Here is a 27,462-nt window from a genome sequence, read left to right as displayed (position 1 = left end):
GCTGTCGCAGGTCATGAGGAGCTAGAGCCTATCCCAGCTGGCTAAGGGCGTGAGGCGGGGGAATCTCCGGGCGTGACGCCAGTGCACCGCAGAGCCACACAGAGACACAGACAACCACACACACACACACACACACTAACACCTACCGACAATTTGGAACGGCCAATGAACCTGAAGAGCATGTTTTTTTGGAGGTGGGAGGAAGCCGGAGAACCCACAGAGAACCCAAACACACACAGGGGGGACATTCAAACTCCGCACAGAGCGGGACTCGAACCCGGAACCGCCTTGCTGTGCGGCGACAGCACTACCCACTGCCACAAACACAATTTATTTAATGCAATTATAAATAAAATTAAATGTTAAACCATGTGAAGATTTAACATTTTCATAATAACTATGGTCTCTAGAATGAGTAGCACGGAGTATAACCACCATATTCAGGTTTTATGTATATCGAGATCACCCCGCAAAACACTCAACAACGCTCTCGATCTTCAGAAAGAATCTGGCTCCGTTGCCCACTAGAGGGGCATCATTTATGGAAAACCTTCCACACTTTGCAGATGCAGCAGCTGTGAGTTCGGTACAAGAGTTTTGGGTCACTCATTTACGCGCTGTGGTGCCCAGAATGTTCTTCCAGTGATGGATGGAGTTTGGATCTATAGAGATTTCCCCTAAAGATTCTATGAAGCACCTGCAGTGACTGAAAATCTGTCTTTAACTTGAGAAAGTGAAGTGTGTGACGCAGCAGCAGGAGCCTCGGACATGATCTAACTGTCACTAATTCTCTGACACATATCTACATAGGTTGGTTAGCAGCCTTCACGTCACATGACACAAATACACAAATAAAAAGACACTCAGAGGACGACAGTGTTGACGGCTGTTTGAGACTGCACAGAGAATTAAGCCTCAACAGAGTGAGATAGCAGCTTGTTAAGGAAGCAGGTAAACAGTTATGGTGCTAATTTGCTCCAGTTTGTTTGCCATCAGGCCAATTTGTATTGTTGCAAAACCAAACTCTACATCCCTACCACAGATGAGATTCATAAAGCGTGGCTGAAAACAGCAGCAATCCAATTAATTCACACTTAAAATGCTACACATGTGTGAGAGAGTTTTTAATCATCTGAGAGCCTGCTGTTATTTCACTGGGCTGCTGTTATTTTTAAAATATCCACAGTGAGAAAAGTGCGACTGAAATGATCCCCAGGAGGGCCTTTTTTTTATTTTATTTTTTTTTTTTTGTGATTGCAGGTAAAACAATGATGTGTAAGAGGTAGAAGATGTACTGAGAACACTGGTCCCAGCACTCCCATTATTTCCAGAAAACAGCGAAGCCCTGGAGGTATTTATTGTGACTTTTACTTAAATATGGTGGCCATCAATGTGAAAAAAGATTTTAAATGTTTTCATGAAGTACAGTGATGCATTATGGAGGATGAACAGTTCAATATCTAAGTTATAAATATGTTTTTTTTTCATAGCGCTTATTGTTCCGAAACAAGAAATGGAAACCTTGACAATGAAAATAATCTCACTGTATGAAACTGTATGATACTGTATATGTTAGCCAACAGGTTAGTGTTTTACTTCAGATCATCACCCCACCTACATATGGACGCTGGGATGGTGATGGTGGGGCTGAAAGTAGAGGCAGCATTGTTAAGCAACGGGGAACATGAGAAATTGCTGCTGTGTGAATATTCTAGAGCCTGGAGACAATACTGAACACGTTTTACCTGATAACAGCAAGCCAAACCCTTTTGTTGGTGCATTTGTGCCTCACTCTGTCAAATTGTCATAATCTCTGACTGATATCAGATTTAGAGACTAATTTAAATGAAATGTAAGATGACTTGATGATTAGCATTTGTTTATTTTTTTATATTCTTATGCTGGAATAAAATGACTTGTTTCCGAATGTGGAATTCTTGGTTTCCTAGAAATGACACATACTGTCACCAACAAAACCTCTTAAAAAGCAGTGTTTTAAGTCTGGGAATTATAGCTGTCTACAGCCTGGAATATTAGCTTTGAGGCTCAGGGGGGGCCACATTCAGATTCAGTAAAACACACAACCGCTCAAAAGACACTCACAGAATTCTGAAAGAAAAAAAATTACAAATCAGTGATGATATATTTATAAAAGTCATGATTCACACAGAAGCTGCTGATTTTTTAACCGTGAGATTCTTGAACCTTTCTGCCGTTGGCGCAGAAGCAGAACAGCGTGCCGCTGCGCTCAGAGGGGGGAGGTTGGTTTACAATAACTACAAGTGTATTGGCAGTGTCTGTCAAACAGACAGGGGAATGGTTGGTTAATTAAACACAGACATGCACATGGACTTCAACTCACACACACACACACACACACACACACACACACACACACACACACACAACACACACGCACACACAAGACTCCAGAGGTTTCAGAGACCAGATGTCAGAAGGGCAGAGCGTGACACTTGACTAAGAACAGGCCTCACTGGAGTGTGTGGAGTGAAAGGCCTCTGCACTCTATAACTTCATTGATCTCAAGAAAACACCCACACCCACTTGAACACACGTGCGCACACACACACATGCATGCACGCACACTCACACACACACACACACACACACTAAAGTTAGGGCTTGCCTTTGAAAACCACATAATACATGTCTGGGCACGCATATAGGAGAGCTCTGCTGCTCTATCCAAACACATTAAAGCATGTCTATGTTTGTGTGTGTATGTGTGTGTGTGTGTGTGTGTGTGTGTGTGTGTGTGTGTGTGTGCATGTACTTATGTGTTCAACTGTTGGAAAGTCAACAGCTATCACTTAAAGACAAAACTGAACTGAATTCCTAAACACACAGTGGTCCTCCTGATGGCGGCAATTGTAAAGAAATGTGCAAACACACACCAAAAAAAACCCCATCATCACCGTACATTATGTAATGTTATTATTAAAAGCATGTAAAGGTCTGACTACAGCAATTGTAAACAATGATAACAGTCGTACATGTGGAGTGGGCTGCACCATGTGAAAGAAAACTATTGAGAAAAAAGAAACTATTGCACTTCTTAACTAACTTACATTGAATTGAACGGACGCCATCTTGGAATGCACTTTCATTTCCTCGTCATACATCAGTGACGAGAAGCAGAAACCTGCTGTGAGCTTCTGGCAAAAAACATTCATGGCAAACTGCACTGAGTGTTGGTAACCTTTAGGAGGAAGAGTCGTCAAAGAGCTACAAAATTCATAAAAAGAATTCAAAAAGTTTTTGCAAATTCCAACCCTGAACCTTGTATGTGCATGTGTGTTTGTGTGTGTTTGTGTGTATGTGTGTGTATATGTGTGTGTGCATGTGTGTGTGTGTGTGTGTGTGCCTGTCAGACTCTATAACTGCGATCATTAAGTTAACAGAGAACAGGACCCACTGCTTCACATTTCACATTATTACTATTAAGAGAACCGCGGTCTGGTCTGCACACTACAAAGCACTCACAGGAAAACACAAACGACTGCCCTGAACAAAAAGAGCATTCATGTGAGCTCACAAACGCACAAAGGCAAAAATTATGGTGGAAAGAGAACAACTACAAGTATTTTTCTTAGATGGTTGGAGGACATTTGAGGAAACAGTGATGAAGAAGTGGATAATGGTATCAAGCAACTTTCAGATCAGCCTTTAGCTCAATATTACTGTATTTGACATGCAGAAAAATAACAGAGTTTTGTATTCTGAGCTCATATACTAACATAAATAATAATGACTAATTTTCAAAAATGCGTCTGCAGTAGTATTTATGCATGTTTTGGTGCTGCAGATGGATCTTGCAGAAAAGCTGTTGCTACTCTGCTATATATGTGTATATTGTATTTCAGTAAAATACATATATGTCAGTTTCAGTAAAGCTGATCGATTATTGTAACAGCGTTCCAGGTCATGTTCTGTTTGGAGACTTGTTGAAAAGATAATGGACTGTTTTAAAATATCTTTGGATTTATAATATATAAGATTTATTAATCAGCCAGTAGGAGTTGCAGAATATGCTTTTTAATACAACTTAAGATACACATCTTGAGGTAATGTAGAAGCAATGGTTCAGTTTCATGGTTCATCAAAAGGCAGTGACAAGCTCGTTTTTCAGACGCAAACTGTCTTTACGTCTTTAATAAGAAGATTTACAAGACTCTCGCAACAAATATATGCACTGAACAACATAGAGCGATGTATCATTATGGATTTCAGAATGTCTGTGTAAGCAGAGCTTTAGTCCCAATTCAAAGATAATTCTAAGTCATAGTGAGACAGTTTAATTTGAGGTTTTATTTTCTGACGGTTTTTGAGCCAAGCTAGTGACTGAACTCAGTATCTAGTGGATCACAGATGTAAAGTTGGAAGATATTCATGGTGCGCAGAGGACTCAACCAAATAATTCTGCCCATCCCTTTCCTTTTTTGTCCAACAAAACATCAAGTTAACTTTTAAAGTGATACTTCTTGACAACCATTGGACGGATTGCTGTCGAAACCCGATTAAGACAATTACATCTGTTCCAGAACACATTTAAATAATCGTGTAACTTTCCATCTAAAAACTGAGCCCACTGTGGCTAAACTAATTCACAAGTGCATTTTAATTTGTGATCATTCCGCATTTCCAGGAACATTATCATTAGGTGCCAATCGCTCGCAGCGATCGTATCAAAGCTTATTAAATACACAGTTACCATCCATCACAGACCTGAACATTTCTGAATGGGAGGGGAGCCAGAAGTATCAGACAGAGGGAAAGAAACATGAGCTGGCAGATTTCTAGATATCTAGTTCCACAATCAGGCATGAATTCTAATGGATTCTATACCTTGATTTAGGATCAAGGACCAACAAGGCTGATTGCATTCCCATCACCCTCTTCTCTACTTTTAGTTCTAACTGGCAAAGGCTAGCATGTTAATATCCAGAACTAAAATGATGAACATCCTAACAATGTCAAGATGCTAAACATCAATAAGATTCATTCATTCATTCATTCATTCATTCATTCATTCATTCATTCATTCATTCATTCATTCATTCATTCATTCATCTTCTTATCTGCTTCTTCCGCTTTTGTGGGTCACAGGGGTTGCTGGAGCTCATCCCAGCTGACTTACAGGCAACAGGTGGGGGACACTCCAACTGCAACGCCTGTGCACTGCAGAACATTAATAACATTTCAATGCTACTGTTATTGTGTGTAAACTAGCCTGCTAATGCTAGCATGCAATGCTAGTTTGTAGACATAATCTGTATATAATACGTACAACTTCACGGAGCTGCAAACATGGCTAAAGAGAACTGCATTTCAGAATAAACCAAACATTCTTAGCTCAAATCAGTGCTTTATGGGTGTGATCTGCAAAATCATTTCACCCTCAACTGTTTTTGCTTTCAACTACAGTCCAGGTAACCCTTAACACCCCCACATAGATCCACCACATGCCTCTGCAAAGCCTGACACCACAAGGTAACCTTGCATGTTTTTTCCATTAAAGTTGGGTCTGCTATGCAGATTTTTCACTTTCCACACCTGTTGTGATGGACAACAAAATAACAGACGTAAAGCTGGCTTTACGCCGCAGCACAAATTTTGTTCAAACACTGTACACTCTGACGCACTAACACACTCAAACTCAGAGAGCTACAAATTAGAGAGAGCTGAGTAAATGTGAAGCCGGGCTGGGGGTAGAAGGTCTGAGTGGGCCATGTTTGGGACAGAGAACAGTCACTACTTGTTTTATTGCCTCATGATGAACACCTGCAATGACGAGGAGGGAAAAAAAGGTCGAGGGCAGACAAAAGGCTTACATCTGTGAGATAGTGAGAGGGGAGGGGGGAGAGAGAGAGAGAGAGAGCGGTAGTGTGGGAACACGATTGTGTGTGTGTGTGTGTGTGTGTGTGTGTGTGTGTGTGTGTGTGTGTGTGTGTGTGTGTGTGTGTGCGTGCGTGCATGCGTGTGTGTGTGTGTATGAGGTGGGTATCAGGTTGCATTCTTACAGACAAGTTGCTGAATGGGCCCGTCTAGGCAAACTTTGCTTGCACGCTACAACGCACATACATATATGTTACATATATATTACATGGCTGTATATCCGCTACACGCCAAGTGAATGCAAAGTATGGTCAAAAATGTACAGAGTCCATTTTACGTCAAGAAAGTATTGCATCCCTGGGATGCGCTTCAACATGACGTTGGGATGCACAACGTCATGTTGACCAGACATCGCCCAGACATCGGCGGTTCGAGTCCTGCTCTCACCAGACATCCTGAGAGCGTGAGCTGACTGTGGGAGTTGTCGGTTCACCTCCGGGTTTGAAATTTAACTGAGAAATGGACAAATGTGAATTTTTTGTTGAATGGTATTGAATTTAAAGCCCGCATCCCAGGAATGCACTTTGTGTGACAATCGTGCATCCATGTCCAAAAATGTGCATCAAAGACACAACGATGCACGCAAACTAGAACACTGAGTATGTGGCCATCCCGTTGCACATACCTCGATCTGAAGCTTTAGCCCCTGCTGTTCCAAAGAAGAGAAAAAAAGTCAATGATATGCTTTGTGCTTCCAACCTCATGAAACAGTTTGTGTTTGACTTCCTCCTGTTCCAACATGACGATGCCTCGATTTCCAATCAAGAAAGAAAAGATTTTGCCCCTTCAGTGTCAAACAACTGGACTCACTTTCATGGAGTTCTGAGCTTAACCCATTCCAACACCTGCAGGTGGAACCGTGATACCTACTTTGATGCAGAACCCACCACCCCGCACCAGTTCTTGACCTCACTGATGGTTTTTGGACTGTGTGGGTAAACAGCTCTGCAGCCAGGTTGCCACATCTGGTGGAAAATCCTCTCAGAAAGCTGGAGGCAGTAAGTTGATGTCAGTGGTGTTAAAAATAAATACTCACGGGCAGTGTAGCGTTGGAGAGAAAAATAGTCAATCACATGTTGACACTACAGGTATAATTATAATCCTTTACAGTTTGATGGAAAAATGTGTATTTTTTGGTGAATTGTTGATTACCTAAATTTAATGGTAGTACTTCCATCAAAACAGTTTAGATTTCTTATATAAAACCTCTGCCTGGCAGGAGTTACTACTTATATTATTATATATTATATATTTAGATTTATAATTTAGCTTTGTTCTTCAATAGAAAGATCTGTATGGAAATTAAGATATCTTTTTCACCGGATCTGGCGCTATGTTACATATTCAGTTTCAAACTAAGGACTGTCTGGTTGTCCTCAACCTTTTTGGCAGCTTAGTTTACTTCAGACTGAGTAGAGTTAAGAAACCTGGCAACACCATTATGAGTAGAACATTTTTGTGATGATGCAGTCAATCAAGACACCCAACAAACAGCTACAATATTTTCATAATGAAATGCATCTGTACACATTCATGACACATGATCTTTATTCAACCCATCAAATCTAAATATTTCAGGCTGTTGAACATTTTGTTTTTTGGGTGCCATGTTTCTACCATTTCAAGTCTTTGTGCTGAGCAAAGCTAAACACTAGTTTTCCTTGTCTTCTTACATGTCAACAACAACACACACGACACACATGTTCTCCATCTCCGTCATGCACTCTTCTGATAAAGGGCAACACCTCCAGAGCCCTCAGAGTGAAGGAAACACTTTATTGAGGAAACAGGGAGTGGAGCACTCGTTTTCCTGAACATATGACCCACCGAAGAATCAGATCCAGGTTCCTGCATTTATAACAGCTACTGCCTCTTTCAAGGAGGGTAGGTGGTCTTAATCTAATTTCACTGTTGAAACATGCAGAAATACACGCATCTCACACTCAGATGTATTATCGCTACACATACACACACACACACACACACACACACACACACACACACACACACACACACACACACACACACACACACACACACACACACACACACACACACACTGTGTAGCAACAGACCCCTGGTCTCGCCTTGCTTCCCCTCTAACAGAGTCACTGAAGCAATTAGTTGTGCTTCCTCAGCCCTCACTGAAGTATTTAAAACCTCTGGACACACCCTGAGCCTTCTTTCTAAGAGTTATGCCAATGAAAGAAAACCCCTTTCAGACTCCCTTATATGTTCATCTTCAATGTATGTTTAATCGCTAACGCTTTCACGAAACAACTTGAAGTGGTTTCTTATAGTTTAAACGGCTGCGGTCTGAATAGCAGATGTCTGCGCAAAGGTTACGTTCTCGGATTGCAATTCTGAAGGATTCTACTAATCTACTTAAAAAGCAGGAGTATAATAGAAACCATATAAAATAAATGATTTCCATGTTCCCATGCCCTTTTGAAATAAATCATCAGAAGAGAAAAAATAATCAGTGAAACCTTAGATGATATTTTGAATAAAAACTAATCATCAACTGAGTTTGATTTGATACACATACAAATTGGCTGCTCACGCTGGTTTTGGTATTGGCACTGTTATTCCCATGAGGGGAAATCCAAACGCTACTGCTTTTACAACAATTTTTAGACAATCGCGTGCCTCCAAAATCTGTGGCCTGCTCCTGTTTCAAAATTACAACATCCCTTTGCATGCAAAACTAGATCCATGACAAAAATGGTTCTTCCCAGGTTGATACTGTCACGCCCAAACCCCTGACCTCACTTCCGTCCAAATCATTTGGGATGAACAGGAAGACAAAATAATCAGGACTTTGAGCCCGATCGGTCCAACATTGGTTAGCGAGGTCCAGCAGTGATGTTGGATCTCACTTTTGCTTTTGAAATTGGAACACATTTCTGAAGCCAGGTTCCAAGATATTGTGGAAAGCCTTTCCTTGGATAGAGAAGACTGTAATAGGAAGTGATTAATGCCTGTGGCTTTGGAACGACATACTCAAATATCACACGTGAGCTTCATGTTCGACTGCTCATATACATTTTAGGGTTTGTCTAGACCAAGTCTTTGTTTTAATTTTTTGACAAACATTGACTTTATGTTTTTGGATTGGCAAACAAGATAATAAAGGACAACAATGCAAAAGTGTTTATGTTGTTTTGCAGCAGTACTTGTCATATGTTTCCAAATGGTGGTTATTTCTTTTAAAGTCCCATTGTTGTAAATCTTGTTGATATACACCTCTGCCTTCCAAGAGCACAGCAGCAGGGAAGCAACTTCATAAAGCCTCATTTATTGGATAATTGGTCCTTCAAATGGCTTCAAGCTGTTGAAGGACGGCCATCCAACAAGCAGCAGGCCAGAAAATGGGAGAAAAGAGGAAAGTGTAGAGGAAAAAACAAAACAAACACAAAGTAATGTCCTCTTTAACATCCTCTTATCCAAAGGCTAAAAGTAATGTTTGGAATTGAAGGTTTCACCCTGAAGTTATTGCAGACACAAAGCTGTCAAATAAGACAAACAGCCCAAGATACACAGCAGTAATTCTCAAGTTTTCAATTAACACCTCATTGTGCATCATGCATGGTTAAATCAGCACAGTGCAGAAGATTAAGGAAAACATTGATTTGAGTCTGATCCAAGTTCAAACAAACTGGGTTCTTAGGTCAGGTCTGAAGCTATTCAGGACACAACGTGCTGAACAATACAAGTCAAATCTCAGTCTCAAATCTCAAACTCAAGTTAGGTGTTTTGGTTTTCAAGGAAGATCCCCATTAACTGTGCAGTTCCTCATTCTAAACAATGATTCCAAGCCATGTAGGGGATAAAAGCAAGTCTGGTTTTGTCAGAGAAACTTTCAGATCTCACTAGATTAAGACAAGGCCAAGCGATGTCACTCACGCTGAGTATGAGTGATTCATAAACTTATTTGGGATAAGTTCAATTCAAATTAGAAACGAATGTGGAGACTTTTTTCCTAAATACATCTCAATTGAAGTCATTTAGAAGTAATTTCCTTCTGGAAGTCCTTCTGGGTCAAGCAGTTTTAATTTTGATGTCAAGACAATTGTCAATTCTAACCGAATGCAAACCACTAAATGTTTATTCCATCATATTTTCTCCTTTATTGTATAGAATCCTTTTTAATTTAACTTTCCCTATCTTTCATTCATGGACCTTAACGTCACTACTGCCCACAATTAATTGATCAATGATAAATATAGAAGTTTCGTGGTTCAGTGTGAAGTCCAGGACCGGTCTCAAGTCTGATCTAGTGCAGGTTTGATGTTTCTGGTAACAATAAATAAAACGGTGATGGCAACTTTAGCTATAGGTTATTGGTTTACAAGAAACTCAAAGGTTGTTTTCTTTAAACTAGAAGACAGTTAGAGAAAACCAGCAGAATGAGAAGAGAAGAAATGAAGAGGCAGACGTGACAATGACATCATGAAATAAAGGAAAAGAATGGAAGAGGAAAAAGAGCAAGAAGTGAGGGAGTCAAAGAGAGTAACAGAGAAATGTTTGGAGTGAGAAGTTCTCGTTATTCAGAGTCCTGACAGTGTGGAATGTGAGAGGAGAGATCAACGTGGTATCTCTGACACACACACGCACACACACACACACACACACACACACACACACACACACACACACACACACACACACACACACACACACACACACACACACACACACACACACACACACAAACACACACACACACAAACATACACACACTGGGACTGCCAGATGTTCTTCAGCCAATGAGGAAGAAGCAGCCTGATCTCCTCATGTCTCTGTCTCTCACACACACACACACACACACACACACACACACACACACACACACACACACACACACACACACAGTCAAGATCTGACCTGTCTTCCTCTCATCTGTTTCCTTCCTCGTTGCATTCACTGTGTGTTTACAAAAACGCACAATTTTATTAATGAATGTTTCATGGCTCTGTCTCCTTGTCCAACACACACACACACACACACACACACACACACACACACACACACACACACACACACACACACACACACACACACACACACACACACACACACACACACACACACACACACACACACACACAGCCAAGGTTACAGCTTCAATGGGAGTCCTTTACCAGAGAGCAGCAGGTTGTTTTATCAATGTACACACCAGCCAGGGAAGAGTGTATTTGATTTCATCAGTAATGAAACATGAGAATAAGAAAAATGAATTAAGTTAAAAAATATAGTAAAACCACGAACAACTACAAGGAGTAATAATAATAATATCCATATATTAGAATGGTAATTTTAAGTTTTGAACTACTAAACATGGTTAAGGGTCAAATTTTCTTGCTATTTCAACCAATCAAATTGTTTTCCTTTGGAACAAAACTTCACTGGTCAGAAGACACCACTCTAGAGGTCAAAGGTCATGCTCGACTACCTAAGTGTTTTACCGTTTCAAAGTTCATATAGTCCAACTCAAGTCAGCTCAGCATCTTTCTAGAAACAAAACCTCTCCTGTCCTGCAGGACTCCATTAGAAAAAAATGGAACAAGCCTAAACTCACTGGGACTGTGAAATAAACCAGTCCCACCAATTAAACGTCAGGGAAGGACGTCCAAATGAACTCGAACGCAGCCAGAGATGGAAGAGAAAATTTACTGCTTATGCTGAGTGTGTGAGGGAAGTCTGCGTGTCTTTGGAGGGTGTATTTTACTTTCTATTTTTTCATACAAGTGCACTTCTCTCTTTTTCTATGTATTTTCCTCTAAATTAATACAGTACACACACACACACACACACACACACACACACACACACACACACACACACACACACACACACACACACACACTTGAGCATGCACACATACATTTGCTCTGGCCCATCACAAGACCAGATGGCACAAGGGGTGTTCCAGACAATTTACAGTGTGTGTGTGTGTGTGTGTGTGTGTGTGTGTGTGTGCGTGCGTGCGTGTGTGCGTGCGTGCGTGTGTGTTAGGAACTGTGCATGTATGCCTGCATTTGTGTAGATGTGTGTAAGGAAAGGGGGGCTTGGAAAATATATCTCCTCCACACAAACACACACACACACACACACACACACACACACACACAAACACACACACACACACACACACTCACACACACACACACACACAGGGACTTGGCAGTGCCACTGTGGTGCCAGTGCTGCCAAAGCTTGAGAATAAAACAAAAGCCGGGATGAACCATCAGGCTCCTTCCCTCTTCCCACCCCCACCTCTGAATCAGATGGTTTAACCCTCTGATCTCTGTGGTGTGACGGTTCATTGTGTCTCTGGCTGTCAACTCACATCATGTTCGCACATTAAACGACTTTAAGAACACAGTCACAAAGACGATATTTGAAAAGTGTGCATCTTCACTTTTACTTAGAGGTGAACAATTCAAGAAGGGACAGGAGGAAAAAAATGGAAGGTAAAGAGGGAATTTGAGACAGGCTCCCCAAAAAGCCTGATATGAGAAAATCTAAACTGTAAAATGGCTTAGAGTAAAAGAAAATCAAGAAAAGTTACTGCAAATAACATCATTTCTATCGGTGACCACCATGTGATCTCCTCTCCATTATAATTCTCATCATATCCTCCATCCATTTATGCCCTATTTCTTAAAGCTACAACATTCAAGCTGTTTTCATTCCCTTTACTTCCAGCCTTACGTCTTTTTTCAGGATACAGTAGGACACTCTGAGAGGTCGGATGCCATGTGAATAGTACAACACATGTTTCGAGAGAGTTTTCACAGGTGTTCACACTTGGCATCGGTCTGTATAAGAACGTCTAGAGGAGAGAGTGAGTGTTCATGGGATATGGGAAGTGTGTTGATACAGTTGGTACAGTCAGAGCCTTTCAAACCTGCGGTGTGGCTCATTTTGGTTTTGGGGATGGAAAATAATGATTAATTGTTACCTTTTAGTTCTGCTTGAGTTCACATTGAGTTCAATTTAAACTTAAAGTCACGCTGAAGGATGACGCTCATTGACTGGACCGGGTTTAGTCTATACGTCTGAATGCTAATCATGATGAGTTCACATTAAAGTGGGACTTGGATATAAAATTGCATTGATTAATTATTTTATCTTGTTGAACATTTGACTGAAATTATCAGTGTAAGAGTTATTGAATTTACAAAAAAATTAGTGCATTTAGAGGACTAAAAAGAGACATTTAAGACGCAATTTACTCTACAAGGACACAAATATCCATCACTGTTCCATTCAGCCTTTACGTCAGCATCAATGCAAACCCAGGAGAGCAGTGAAGTGTCAAAGGTTTTGACACCAGCGAATACAATAATGTATTGAGTAAATACGAAGCAGCAACCACAGCAATGTACTTGAGGACTTGAGTATTTCACTTTTTCCTTCTTTTCCCATTTGTTGGCTTGTCGTAGAACTCTGCCCTCACATCATTGGTCCCTTTCATCCGTGACATTAAGCTCTCTGAAAACTTAATCAAACACGTGTGAAATGGAATCGGAGGATGTGCAGAAGATTCTGTTCCCATCAGTCTTTAGATCAGAGCATAAGTAGTGCTGGTGCATTCTTGGTGAAAATAATCCTCTTGCCTGTCCTTTATACTTAAAAAAGGAAACTGAAGTAAGACCTATGGAAAAAGAGATTGACAAAATGGTAAATGTTGATGGTTGGAGGGAAGCACAAAGTAAAAAACTAATAAATTTTAGGCTTTAAGGACCTCAACAGTCTCTTTATAATGAGAAAAAAAGTAGAGCTTCTGCAGAAATTGAAAACATTATGAAGACAATATGTGACGCAACAACAGTTTGATGTGCTGGTAAATTTGAAGACGAATGGAAGGAGACAGACTGAGGAGAAAGAGAAATGGCAATCATGAGAGGAAAAGGTTGAAGATGAAACAGGGGAAGGGGATAATGTGGAGAAAAGGAAAGAAGAGATATAAATATTAAAAAAGGAGGATAAAGATAATGATGCAATGAGCGGGAAAAATAGATGAAAAAATAAATAGACAACAATGAAAGGCGGGGAAGAGAAAGGTTGACAAGAGTGTGGGTGTGGATGAAAGAAGAGGAGGTGTATAAGGAATGTAAAGCTGAAAAAAGCAACGATGAGGAGGAAGGAAGAGAATGAAACGAAGAGGAAGTTGAACAAATAGGAGAAAGAAGCCAAATGAATGAAAAGTGGAATTAAAGGCTGACAAAAGATGATCTGAAACAACAGAGGAGCGGGTGCGGGGTAAAGAAATGGTGTTGGGGAGCACCTAGGATAAAACAGTGTGTAGTAAGAGAAGACTAAATTAGAGGATAGATAGAGAGAATAGAAAGAGGACAGCAAACAGGTGAGAGGAGGAAGACCTTGAGAATAAAGTGGGAAAGAAGAAAGCTGGGGGGTGACAGAAGGAAGGAGGAGGAGTGAAGGAAGTGATGTGGATGAAGGCTGACGAGTAAGAGTAATAGGGACGGGGTTGAGGGAGGAAGAGGAGTATAGTGACGAGGCAGCGAGGAGAAAGAGGAGGATGGTGAACGAAGGCGTAGGTGGAATCAGCTGCTGGAGCTGTGACACATTTGATTCTTCTCAATTAACAATCACCAGTTTTGCACAGGACACCGTTTCTGCCATCACTTTAGCCACACACACACACACACGAACACACACACACACAAACACACACACACACACACACACATATAGAAAGGGATAGCTGCCTCTAATTGGAGTGGTGTTTGTTACGGAGAGGTGTTGAGCGCTGCAGTAATTGCCAGGCAGGCTGGTTGACGCTGCCTGTCTCTTTATGTCTTAAGGACTGGGTAATTAGACACATGACTGTGATTGTGCCACCACCATCGCCTGTATGAGTGAACAGGTGTGGGAGCAAGTGCCAAAACACTAGGCCCCCCTCCATGACGTCATGGACCGACCACCGAGAGAGAAGAAGAGCTTTTAAAACCGTCAACGACAAACCTGGAGCCACGAGGCTTCACCAAGAGATGATGAAGAAGAAAGGCCGACACCGTGTTCTCCACGAGATGAGGAGCAGTCAACGCCAGCTGATTGGAGAAAATGAGATGTTTGACTGAGCGACTAAAGAAAAGTCACACAGGTGTGTGAATATAATACTTCAGTAAAACTAGCTCCAGACCCTGATAACATGGTAGTCAGAGACTTTTTGACCCCCGCTATGCCTGAAGGAGGTTGGAGCATCGAAACACGAAGCGTACATACGCTACTAGCCTAAGAATTGTAACGACTTTTCATTCATTTTTTTATGTCTATCAGAGGAATAAACAAAAAAAATCAACTCATTTTCAAATTTTGCTTGATTCTACAAATGATCTCCTGAGAGTATCTTTGCTTCACTGTGAATCATCGGTCGTTGGGAGCTTAGCTTAGCATGTGAGCAAACCAGCATGCTGATCTATTTAAAAAAAAAAAAGTGAAGACAATTTGAATATCAGTTTTGTTCTTTTCACCAAACAGAATCTATGACCTGACATGTCATAGATCCTGTTTGGTGAAACAGAATCTATGACGTAGATTCGGACTGATGAGGTGAAATTGAGCCTAATAATAAGAAATATAGAATATAGTGCAGTGGTGGATTTATAACTATCCGTTTTTTTGAGAGGATTTTACTTTCCTTAAAGATATCTGTACACAAGACAAGTCCTGACTTATCCAGATGAAGATCAGCGCTTATAGTGACATTCAGTTGAACGATTAGAAACCGTTCTGGAGCCGAACACACAGACAAGGACACACTCAAATTAACAGACAAACTACATCTAAAACTCTGCTCAAGTCTCACTTACATTTCAGACATTTTAACCAAATTTGACCCGCTTTGAAGTGCTTTTGAAATGCTAATCATCTGCATAAGACTAACAGGAAGATGCTTTAAATCTAACATTACATACGCAAAACCAGATTCAAAGAAACTACACAACATCCATCCAACCTGTGCTCAGATGTAAAGCAGAGGGGGTGAATTTCCTTGTTTTGAATGCATTCATGATTAACAATATGTGAACCATCCACTGACTAAACTGTTGAGGGGTTATGAGCCGGGTCCTGCAGGTCAGCATAGAAACAGGTCAAAGAGGTTTATCTAAAGAATCCGGTCCCTCTCAAAGTTAAAAATTGAAAACCAAGCAAAAAAACAAAAACAAAAACGTGAGGCCAGACTAAACAACTCAGCTTAATTAAACCCAAGTCAAAAACATGAACAAAGTATAAACTAATCTGAACAGCTCAGCCCAGCTCAGCACATCCCAGCAGCGTCTTCAGGGAAAACATATGGTGCTCCGACTCGGATGCGCACCGGCCCGTCGAAGCAAGCGGCATGTCAATCTCTGGAGCTTTAAAAAAAAAAAAAAAATCCACACCGAGTTCTCACAGACACTAACCTTGAAATCACTGCCATTATTAGCGGAATCATTATTAGCATTAGAAAAGCAAATGGGGCTAATAATATTTGCCATTATGGCTAAAAACGCCTATTAATCCCTAATCCGTACCACAATTAAAAGCATGCATGAGTGTTTTTTTTGTGAGTCGTTCTGCATCTACTTGCCAAGGAAAACGAGACAATTTAACCACCTCAGAGGCAGAGAGAAGGTGGGAGTGAGGCATTAAAGCGACTGGCTCCTGCTCTCCATCTCTATTTTGAAAGCGATCAGCCAGGATGCTTTTTGAGTGACAGGCGTAACAGAGGCAGATTTGACTGGATAGAGACAAGAGGGTGGCGGTGGGGGCGTTCCTCACAGCGTTGAAGCGCGTTATCTGTCTTGGAACAAGTGCATCAAATCAAACGGGAGAGGGAATATTATTAAAGCAAGCCCCTTTTGCTCTCTGCTGTGAACTGTGACTTAATAAGCTATGCCAATTAGGGGAACAAAAATCAGGCATGCCATCGAAGCTCTATCTAGCCTTGCCCAAATTTCTCTGCTAATGCGTGAAGCTCGCTGGCAGGGACAACAGCACTGCTGATTTTTTTTTCTTTTTCTTTTTTTTCTTTTTTTTGGCTTAGACAAAAGGATGAGGTTAGAGGAAAGAGGGCTGGACGAAAATAATATGAAACAGGATAAAGCTGAATGATTTCTCCATCATCTCCATGAATGCATCCTGGTGACGAGTACTGACAGTGTAGCCAAACCTGATGTGTCCTACTATTGTGTAGAAATAAAATTGCTGGTTTATTAATTTTTAGTAGACGACATACACTTTCAGTTCAAATTAAATTATTTTTAACAATTTCTAATTAAACCAAACAAAAACTAAAGGCATTTTTTTGCTTGACATTTTGGTCTTACTGTATATGCGCATAAAACAGAATACATATCATCTGGCCCTAATTTCAGATTACACACAGAATTAATCTACTCCTGAAAGCAGCTCCCACTAAATTGACTCGTCAATGAGTGGAACACCAACTCGCTAAATTAAGGATGAAGATTTATTTCAACAGTAGGAACCATCAGGTCTGTTTCAGACCAGAGAAGTGAGGACGTATTGGGAGACGCTTTGCTCCATCCCAACCTGTAAACTCAGGTTAAAGGCTGTCTTCACACTGCCTGAAGGTATAAATGTGTGTGAGCGGTTGTCTGTATCTGTGTGTTGGCCCAGTCAGACAAGTGACCCCACCTTCCACCCCACATCAACTGGGATTGGCTCTAACGGATATGTAGATGAAGCTATTGGATGAATAGAACGATGGGATCGTTGAAAATAATTTTATTCAATACCACTCTGATAATTTTGCCTCTCCTAGTTCTCATTTATTCTTTCTCTTCTCCCTTTTGCTTAAACTCCTTCTTGTTTGCTTCCTTGGAGACTTTCTTCCATCCTTCTTTTCTCCTGTTTTACCTTCCTTTCTTTTCTGGATTTTTTCTTGGCTCATTTCTTTGTTCATTCTTTCCTTTTCTTTTTATTTCTTTGTATATCCCTCTCTCACATTGTTCGCCCTTTTTTCCTTCCATTTATTTATTTTTCTTTTCTTCCACATCTTTCTCTTGCATTCCATTTATTCCCTCTTTCTTTTATTTCCTTCCTTCCTTCCATTCTTACTCCCTTCCATCCATCCATCCATCCATTCCATTAATTTTTCTAAAACTTTTCATTCCTTTTATTTTTTTTCCTGTCTCCTCCTTAATTCGTTTTCCTTTCCCTAATTCCTTAGTTATATCTCATTTCTTCTTTAATGTCTCCATAAAAACATTCTCTCTGTTTCATTTCCAAATTTTCTTTAGATCTTTTTGCTGACATACAAGGAAGTGTTTCCTCTCTCTCGATATCTACTTCCTTCCATGGCAACAGAGATTATGATTTGCCCTCCTGTGCCCTAAGATCCCTTCCACACATTTGCAACACTTACTCTCCTATGAACATACACATCTACACCCTTTCAAACAGTCACATTCACACCTCAGTCCCTTTCCAACACCACTGACAGGGAGACAAACAGCCGATCTGAGAGGTTACAACAGCATAAAAAAGAGGAAAAACAGCAAAAGCAGCCAAGACCTGAAATAGACGAGTGGTGGCGGCAGTGGTTTTGACAGGCAGAGTGAAGCCGTTGTCGCTGAATGGCTTCATCCAGGGGGAGATTAGAAACACACACAGAGTTTGAAGTGTGCTTTATTTTTCTGAGGATGATCCCAAAATAAACAACAACAATAACGGTAAAATCTCCCAATAATTAAAACACCTAATCCACTTCCTGGGTTGGCGATGACCGTGGGTTGAGTATGTTAGCCAGGACCGGGGATTGTAGCGTGTTTATGTTTAGATCTTTATGCGTTTTAACGTTTAGATATCAACAAAATAAGAGGACTTACAAGGAATAAGAAGAGGGCTTCAAAATCAAAATTTAATCACAGTGTTGTGTGAAGTCTGCTATTTCAACATTAAACCTCGACAACAGGCATTTTGGAAAGAATCTCAATCCATATCCTCAAAAGCATCAACAAAATCCTGAAACCTGCTTTTATTCCTGTGCTTCTCTGCATGACTACCATATTTTCACTCATCTCTGTTCCATCCTTCATCCAGGTTCCTCTCCTTTATGTTCTAATTTTACTGATGATGTTCTCCTTTGACCCTGTTTGGCAACCTCCACCTATTTCCCTCGGTGGAAATAGGTGGAGGTTTGACCATACAGACATACGTCTTCATGATCAAACTATTCTTTTTGTGTTAGAACTTCTGTATTGTTGCACAAGTCTTGGACTGGAAACCTCCCTCTGCAACTGGGTGTTGGACTTTCTCACAGGAAAACTATAAACCTCGTGGGTCGGCAGCAGCACCTCAAAGACCATCATCACACTGAGCACAGGAGCTCCACAAGGGTGTGTACATAGACCACAGCTCTTCAGTCTGCTGACCCACAACTGTGCCCCAACATACAATGCCAACTACAGTAATCCCTCTCGCATTCGCACGTCAACACGCGTGACTTCAACTCATCGCGGATTTTTAGTAGGTAGTCACGTGATGCCGTACGCACATTCTATTGGCTGACGGCATCCGGAAGTGCGGTACGTTCCGTGAGTCTCGGAACGCAATGCACTTCCGTGAGATACAGAAATGTCTTAAACAGTCGAAAAGGTAATCCAGATAGGAGGTGTTTTAATATCAGTATGGGGAGGGTTCATAAACATTTAAATTACTGTAAATAATAAGATAAAAAAGTTCATCGCTATATCGCGGAATTCGTTATTCACTTGTGGTTCCTGGAACGCATTAACTGCGAGTAACGAGGGCGCACTGTACATCAGCAAGTTTGCAGAGGACAGAACTGAAGTAAGACTCATCACCGACCATGATGAAACCAACTGCAGCACCAATTTCCCAGGTATACGCATGTCAAATGACATCTGATCTGATGACTATTGGACTATTTATACAACAGTACTGGCCAAGAAGGTGCAAAAACACCTCTACTTTCTTACTTTCTGCGCAAAGTAAGAGTGCAATCTCTCAGTGTGAAAACCAGACTCTAAAATAATACTGTTTTTATATTTATTTATTTGGTTTACTTATTAGTCTGTATCACTAGTCTATATCAGTAAGGACAGACTCCTTCACTGACAAGTAACCACAATAATGAGTAGATACATCCTCCTCAGCACTCTATAAAACAGAAATACAAAGGAAAAAATGTTCATTAACTAATAAATGATTGCTCATCTCAACATGTTCTCCTCAGGATCAGAAACAAAAAAAAAAGAGACTCACATTTGGTCAATAAAATGCGCCTCCTCTTATCTCATAGACAGTCTTAGAAATGGCCAGACTGGAAGCCAGGTGGTTTGCTGGTGGGTCCAGAGAGGAGAAAGACTGGAGTTGGAGAATTATTCAATTGCAAAGAATGCAAACTATGATTTACAGATTTTTGGCTCACCGCCAATTTTTGGCTAAGTTAACTGACAGATTGTTCCTCTTCCAATGGTGAGTCATGTCGGACTCATCGTCTGACTTCATTAATACTCTGTCGATGGAAGGCCTTGACAGGCCAGATGTGGCCTCTAGACCACGACTTAATGATCACATATAGATAAAAATGTAATAATAAAAATAAGCAAGCACATTATTGTTGTGATGTGAGTTAAGTCAGTGCACCATTGTTCTACTCTGACTAAAGAGGGTCAGATTCATTAGAATACAACTAATTATGAGGGGAATTTTAATTGGTCAAAGTGCTCCAAAGGGTAGCCTAAATTATCACATAATGATTTTCACTCCAACCACACGGGAAGTAATTCAGCTCCCCAACTATAATCCAACCACACAAACTGTCACTCGAGCATCGCTAAGAACTGGCCCTCTGTCTGGCCTTCAGTCATCTGGAGGCATTAACGTCCTTTTCATCTTTGCATCATAACAAAGAGAATACCAGTCATAAATATGAGAAAAAGGGTTACATTAAAGCAACAGTTTATGTAAAACAAAAATAGTTTGGAATCTGATGATGTAAGTCTTGCATATGTTTGATTATATCTTGGCAGAGCTACTCCAGGCCTTAATTTCCTGTTACCACACAACTGCGTCAAATTAAAGTACAAGTAAAGCAAACATTTATTGATTTATTTATTTTTTATTTCAGATAATTGATTTTGGTCTAGAGACAGTGTCACTGAGGAAAATACAGGAGACAAAGCTGGAGGTGAGAGCAGAGATGAAGATGCTGAGGTTCTCTCTGGGAGTGACCAGGAAGGATAGGATCAGGAATGAGTACATCAGAGGGACAGCACATGTTAGAGGTTTTGGAGATAAAGTCAGAGAGGCCAGACTGAGATGATTTGGACATGTCCAGAGGAGAGATAGTGAATATATATTGGTAGAAGGATGCTGAGTCTTGATGGTTATATATTTATCTTCTTTTATGCACAAACCCAAGGCACTAGTGCTAACCTGGACCTGTCTGGACCCAGTTCAGTATCAGTGTGTCCCAGGCTCTGGCCTCGCCCCAGCCTTTTCAAACTGCTGCTCTCATGGTGGTGTAGGTCTATAGAGTTCTAATTAGCTGCATTCACAAACAGCGCTGGGCTCATCAAAATGCCGAGGCCTGCAGAAAGCCACAGCAGGGGTGAGCAGAGTTTGTGTGTGCAAGCATGTGCATGAGTGTTGAATCTTGTACATGTGGGGTTTTAGATGTGCGTATATGAGAAACACATTGATAGGTGTGAGTGTGCATGGGTGTGTAACACCACTGTGTGTTCTTCTATCAAATGCAAAAAAGACACCAACATTCTCAACATGAAGAAGCAGCAAACCGAGGTCTAACAAATGCTACAAAATTCCACAAAAACTGAGCTCTTTTTTTTTTTCAAAATTGGAACGTTTGTTGCATTTACTCGCATTTGTATGCACGGCACAGGAGCAAACGACACTGCCGAAAACCACAGCGCAAAAACACACAACCGAGCTGTAAACAAGGAAGATGTCTCGACGTCTCTCTGTTTTCCAGCCAAAAGACAAAATGGCTTCCAAACGACGTTTAGAGGCAAATGACACGAGCGGGGGGCAAGAGAAACGACCTGGCTGTATTCAGTCAGATGCTTTGAGGAGAGAAAATGAAAATGAAACGGTCATCCTTCTCGGGGGGACAGAGGTTAGGCTCATTTCACGTAATAGATGACACAAAGGTAATGCAGTAAAATACTGGCAAACAAATGAGAGAAACATAGCATGGCATTCAATCTGATGTATGGCAGGAGGACAGTGGGACAGTTGTTTTCTGTCTTTCAGGGACCTGTTCACAGTGGGGCATTTTGCTGGGTTGCAGTAATACAGTATATGATTCAGTCCATCAACATATTGACCAACTAATAAACTAACTCATCAAGCTAGACCGAAAAAAGCAAGAGTAACATCTGTCTGCAAAGAAACACATAAAACATGGGCACCGCCACCTAATTGCTCCAATAGGTGATGGTAGAATTTGAAGTGGTAGCTGTTGGAGAGGTTACACTCATACTCCCCTTTCACAGTTGTTCATGTATACACATAAACATACCTCACTGACCGTAAAACCGGGAGCAGAATGAACACAGGCCGGTGTTAAACTATGAGTCACTGTAAAAATTTAACAGACACCAAAAATACTTCACGGGTTTATAGAGTTCAGGCAGAGGAGGGCATAATTTATTTTTTTTTACTCAAGGCCCAATCCCAATTCCTCCAACTGATTCTACAATTGAGCACTACCCTTTCGCTTTGCGTTCCCGTGTAGGGTAGTCTGTCCTGTCTCCTGTGGGGATGGAGGGGTATTGGTAACCAGATGGCCTTCCAAATGAAATTTTTTCAGATACAGACTCGATACAGAGGGATAGCAGACAGTTGTAGAAAATCCCAGAAATGTTTTGCTATTTTCACGCAGTTTTGGACAATTAACATGTATTTTCTGTTACTTTCTGTCATTTTGTCACTGCTTGATAATGGTAGCAGCAACAGGATTGTATAGAAATATACCAAAAAATGCCATTGCTAGGGGAAAAATGCTGCATCCAGCAGTGCATCTGGACCAATGTCTAATCTACACACAAAATTCCACCACTCAATAATATTTGTGTAATCATGCTAACAAATTGGCATAAGCATAAACACACAGACATGGGCAAAAAGTTGTACTCATTTTCGTAAACGGTAGTCTTGGATCCTTTGGTTAGCATAATGTGGAGTTATGTTTACACGTCAAACCCAGGTTATGATAATTTATGCACTCACAAATGAGAATGACACATTGAAAGAAAACCAAACAAACGTCAAAGACATTTTTACCCTGCTGAATCTGTTCTTTTTTTTCCAACTGAGAAATGGTGGTAGCGCTGTTAGGTCCTGTTCAGTTTAGAGTCTAAGAAACCAGATCATAATCCAGACTTGTATTTGGGTTGTACTTCACATCAAGTCCACAACAACTTAATAGATATCAACATTCTGAATGTTTCTCCCAAACAAAGTCTTGACCCTTGAGAGGACAAAAATATCCCAACTCTGCACCAAAGTCTAGCAACATCTTCCTGGAATTTGCCCTCATCATTACTCTAATTTGCATGAAATTTCATTCACTGCTTTTGTGATACTGCTACTAATTATTAAACAAACCAACTAACAACCTCATAGAAGGAGGTAATGAGAGAAGGAATGACTCAACCAACTCATGACTTACACACTTAATATCAAAGTGACTGACTGACTGGGTGACTGGGTGAATGAGTCGGTAACAACAAACTGACTGAATGAATGGAGCACAGAGTCTGTAAGACACCACAACAATGAGGTTCTCATTGATGACTGGCAACATTAGGAACTGATAGCATGGTTAAGCTTCACATTCAGACAATCATATCCATAGCATTTCAAAGTCAAAGCTGCCACGTCCCACCGCTGATGAAGCAGAACCAGCTGTTCCAGCCCCACAACACCACAGTGGAGCACAACACAACACACACAGAGGCAGGAAAGAATGAGAGGACCAGTCACAAAAACAGGAAGTCTTCCCCAGGAGTGAGCTGAAGCAGCTGGAAAACAAACGTGTTGCCGAAAAAGAAAGACACATGAAAATCATAATCAATGGCCCAATGTTCAGATAACTTTTACTGCAGGAACAAGCATGCAAACTCCACATGGGCACAGGTACACTCCAGCTGAAGAGAATGAATAAATATCTGAAGGTCTAACATTTATCTGATCACCAAAATTGGGTTAATGTGCTGCTCAGAATAGTCCTATTGTTTCCTGTTTGTGTCCAGCTGTTACACTTGTTTTTTTAGAAAAAAATTAGACTGTTGATCTACTTGCTTTTGTTGATTTTCATCTTCAATAGAAATCGGTGTGTGACTGAGCGCCACAGATGAGATGGATTAACATGCAATCAAAGAAATATAATTAACCACACTGTTTCAGCAAAAAGCGAAGAATTAAAAAATTTTCAGGAAAAAAAACATCAACCAGCTCAAAAGCAGGATTGACCTAAGTATTTCAATCATTCTTGATTTCTGAAAACAAAACCCTTTTCAAACCAATCACAACAGAATCAAAATCAAGAAAAGTTTATCTACATGTACAGAAAAAGACTGAAACAGCAAGCAGAGCAGCAGGTGTAAGAGGCAAGGGAGGACAAGAAGAAGAGGAGGAAGAGAAAGAGAAGTCTGACGTACTTGAGCCGGAGAAATGTCCGCTCCCAAGGGAGGTCGGCCCGTTCTTTCCACTGCTAACGGGAGGGGAAAACATCTACAAGACAAACAGAACACACATTACCTCTGAGAGCACTGACAGTGCAGACAGTCAAACACATCTCTACAGAAACACCACTGCAGCTACACACCAAGAGCTTCATTCCAAAACAACATTTGGCTGTAGGAATACCGCCGCCAGATTCTCGTCACATTACAGTCACAGCTTAAATTTAGTGGTCAGTCTGTGATCGGGATCAGTCTATGAGAGCATGTTTCATGCTTTTAAAATTGTAGATCTTTTGTTCTGGAAGGAGACTCTTTGAGGGTATTTAAGGAAACAGTAGTCCATCATCACTGGGGCTGGGTATAACTCTATTATGTTTTGGCACCAATACCAAAATTATTAGTAGCATTTTGTATATCTTACCTATATTTTGTATATATGTATAAGATTCTCATATGTTTCATGATTTCTAAATTCGTGCCAAATTCTGATTCTGATTTGAAATTAAACCAATAATTGATACACTGAAATGAAATCAGGAACCATCTGATCAGATTTATAAAGCAGAAAAAGATTTAAAACTTTCAGGGTTGAGAATAAGCCATTGGTTTGTAAAATGAATGTTACGAGTCCTAATTCATCACCAACAGGTTTCTAGTTATATTATGTCATGAGCGGTGTGGGTTCAACAAGCTATGCCAATTCTAGGTCAAGTTCCATATCAAGGCCAACAAGTCAAGAGACGAACATCCAGACCTAAGTTCAGTATGTCTAAGTCTTTAGTCATGTCAGGACAGATGAACCAAGTAAGGTCTCAAGTCAAACGGGTCCCAAGTCTTCAACACAATCAGGGAAACTGGTCCAAGACCAAGTCAAGACAGATCTATTCTGAAGACTGTCAGAGAGTAACAGTCAGCAGAGCCTAGACAAAGATATGTCTACGAACGATCAGTCAGTGACAGTCTGTCATTTCTGACTCCTGTTGATGTGTGTTTTAGTGTCCCGCTGTGATTTCCATCCATCTCTAGATTAATTTAGAGGAACCTTTCCCTTACCTGAAGTACTTCTAATTCATGTAGATAAAATATACATTTATATATAATATATTCAGGAGATCTGCTGCAGAGTTGTCTGCCTGCTCTTGACTATAATGGAACTGGATGGCACATTGCTTGTGGTGCTCAAAGTGCCAAAAAACTGCACAGTGATGTCTCTTCCCAAGCATAATGACCCACAGACCCAGTTACAGAAGATAATCCACAGAATGTTTTCTTTTTTGTGTCATTTCACAGAGGGAAGCTTGAATCTACCTATGCATGAGAGGTTAGCTACAGTAACTAAGATCGACAAAGTTAAGCTAATGCCATCAATGTTTAGGTCCCATCCTGTCCATGACGAAATGCATATTTCCTTCCTGAATTATAGAATGGTTCCCACATTAAACTTCTCACAACAAGGATTGTGGGTTTGATGTCTCGTTCCGTTATATTCAAGAGCAGTATGTAGGATGGCCAAAATTAACCAGCAGGATATACAGAAGTCCACATTGTTAAAGTCAGGTTTCTTTGTTCAGAATTTATCATCTTGTTCATGTCATCAAGCCCACACCTCTAAAGTGTGTCATGTGTTGTGTTTGGATACCCAGCCCCAATGATCGCACAGACTCAGCTCAGAGCTGAATACAGATATGAAGAGTTCATTTTCCAAAACACTGAAGGAACATAATTTGGGAAGCAGAAAAAGATCAGTTTCATTCATTCAGCATTTGTGCAAAATACACATCACCTGCCGACCTTTATTTAAATGTGTTTGTGTTCAAAAGTGTCATTTTTGGGCCAAATATACGACTGTTCATTTTGGAATGAATCACTTCATATCTACTTCACATCTGACCTTAACACATCAGATAATCATCTAGACTAGTCGCTATTTGCTCTATACGTCTACAGGAAAAAGGAGCCCACATTAAGTCTGACGCTGACTCCTGTTGTTGTACTGTACGAGCTACTGTAAGCTTCACAGGAGAACAGGTCACCTTATCAAAGGGAGACATCTGACCCCATAGATAACCCCTCTGGATAAACACCAGGCCTGTGTGTGTCGCTGCCTTTGATGGTGCAATCTCAATGATCTGAACACACTCCAAGCTTCACATATTCAGCTCCTAAAAGCTTTTCAAGATTTAAGGGAATATTATCCTTTCTTTTGAATTGATCCCTAAATAAATCGCTACCTTAAACAATGGATATTTGATGCATATATTCTCTTAAGGCAGCCTGGGAGGCCTGTAAGTGTGTACGTCAGATAGCGGAGACACTCGTGTATTCGATCTCCCACACAGCCGCAATAAATAAAAGGAGAAAAAACAAACGTTTGCGAGCCGAAAGATCTAATTCTGATTATCAGCAGGTCTATCAATATCCCAGTCAAGGCACTCTGAGCTCCTAGTGTCAGCTCGTGGGCGTGCAAAGACAGATGATCGCATAAATTAATGCGACGGCCTACGTTTCTAATGAGAGGAGATGCACCTCTAGCTGCTGCTGCCCTCCTTTGTTTGAATGGCTTTTTTCATGAAATATAAATTAAGACAGGCTGATTGACACTTTTTTAGCCCTGCAAAGGAATATGAATAATATCCCTGTAATATATATTAGGGGCTCTAAAATAAAGTACGTAATAATTTTATTTGACTATACTGACAATCTTAGAAGAATTCCTAAAGAGACTAATTTTTACTGTAATACATTTAAAATAACTCTATAATATTATCGGCTGGTTAATATCGTGTGTATGTGGAATTATTGTAAGAATTCTGCATTTCTTTTACCATTT

The 27,462-nt window shown here is 40.6% G+C and overlaps 1 protein-coding gene across 4 annotated transcripts in view; it reads right to left on the bottom strand.

Moving 5' to 3' along the window:
- The window catches only part of tcf4 (transcription factor 4), a 215,516-nt gene that overhangs the window by 185,662 nt on the left and 2,392 nt on the right, over positions 1 to 27,462 (bottom strand). For all 4 annotated transcript variants that reach the window (XM_068334441.1, XM_068334438.1, XM_068334440.1 and 1 more), the window contains one exon: positions 24,609 to 24,681. In XM_068334441.1, the coding sequence (XP_068190542.1) occupies positions 24,609 to 24,681 (73 nt within the window). The remainder of the gene's footprint in view (positions 1 to 24,608; positions 24,682 to 27,462) is intronic.

Source organism: Antennarius striatus, chromosome 15 (genome assembly GCF_040054535.1).
Source record: "Antennarius striatus isolate MH-2024 chromosome 15, ASM4005453v1, whole genome shotgun sequence".
Lineage (NCBI taxonomy): Eukaryota > Metazoa > Chordata > Actinopteri > Lophiiformes > Antennariidae > Antennarius > Antennarius striatus.
This window is presented reverse-complemented; position numbering and strand designations above follow the sequence as displayed.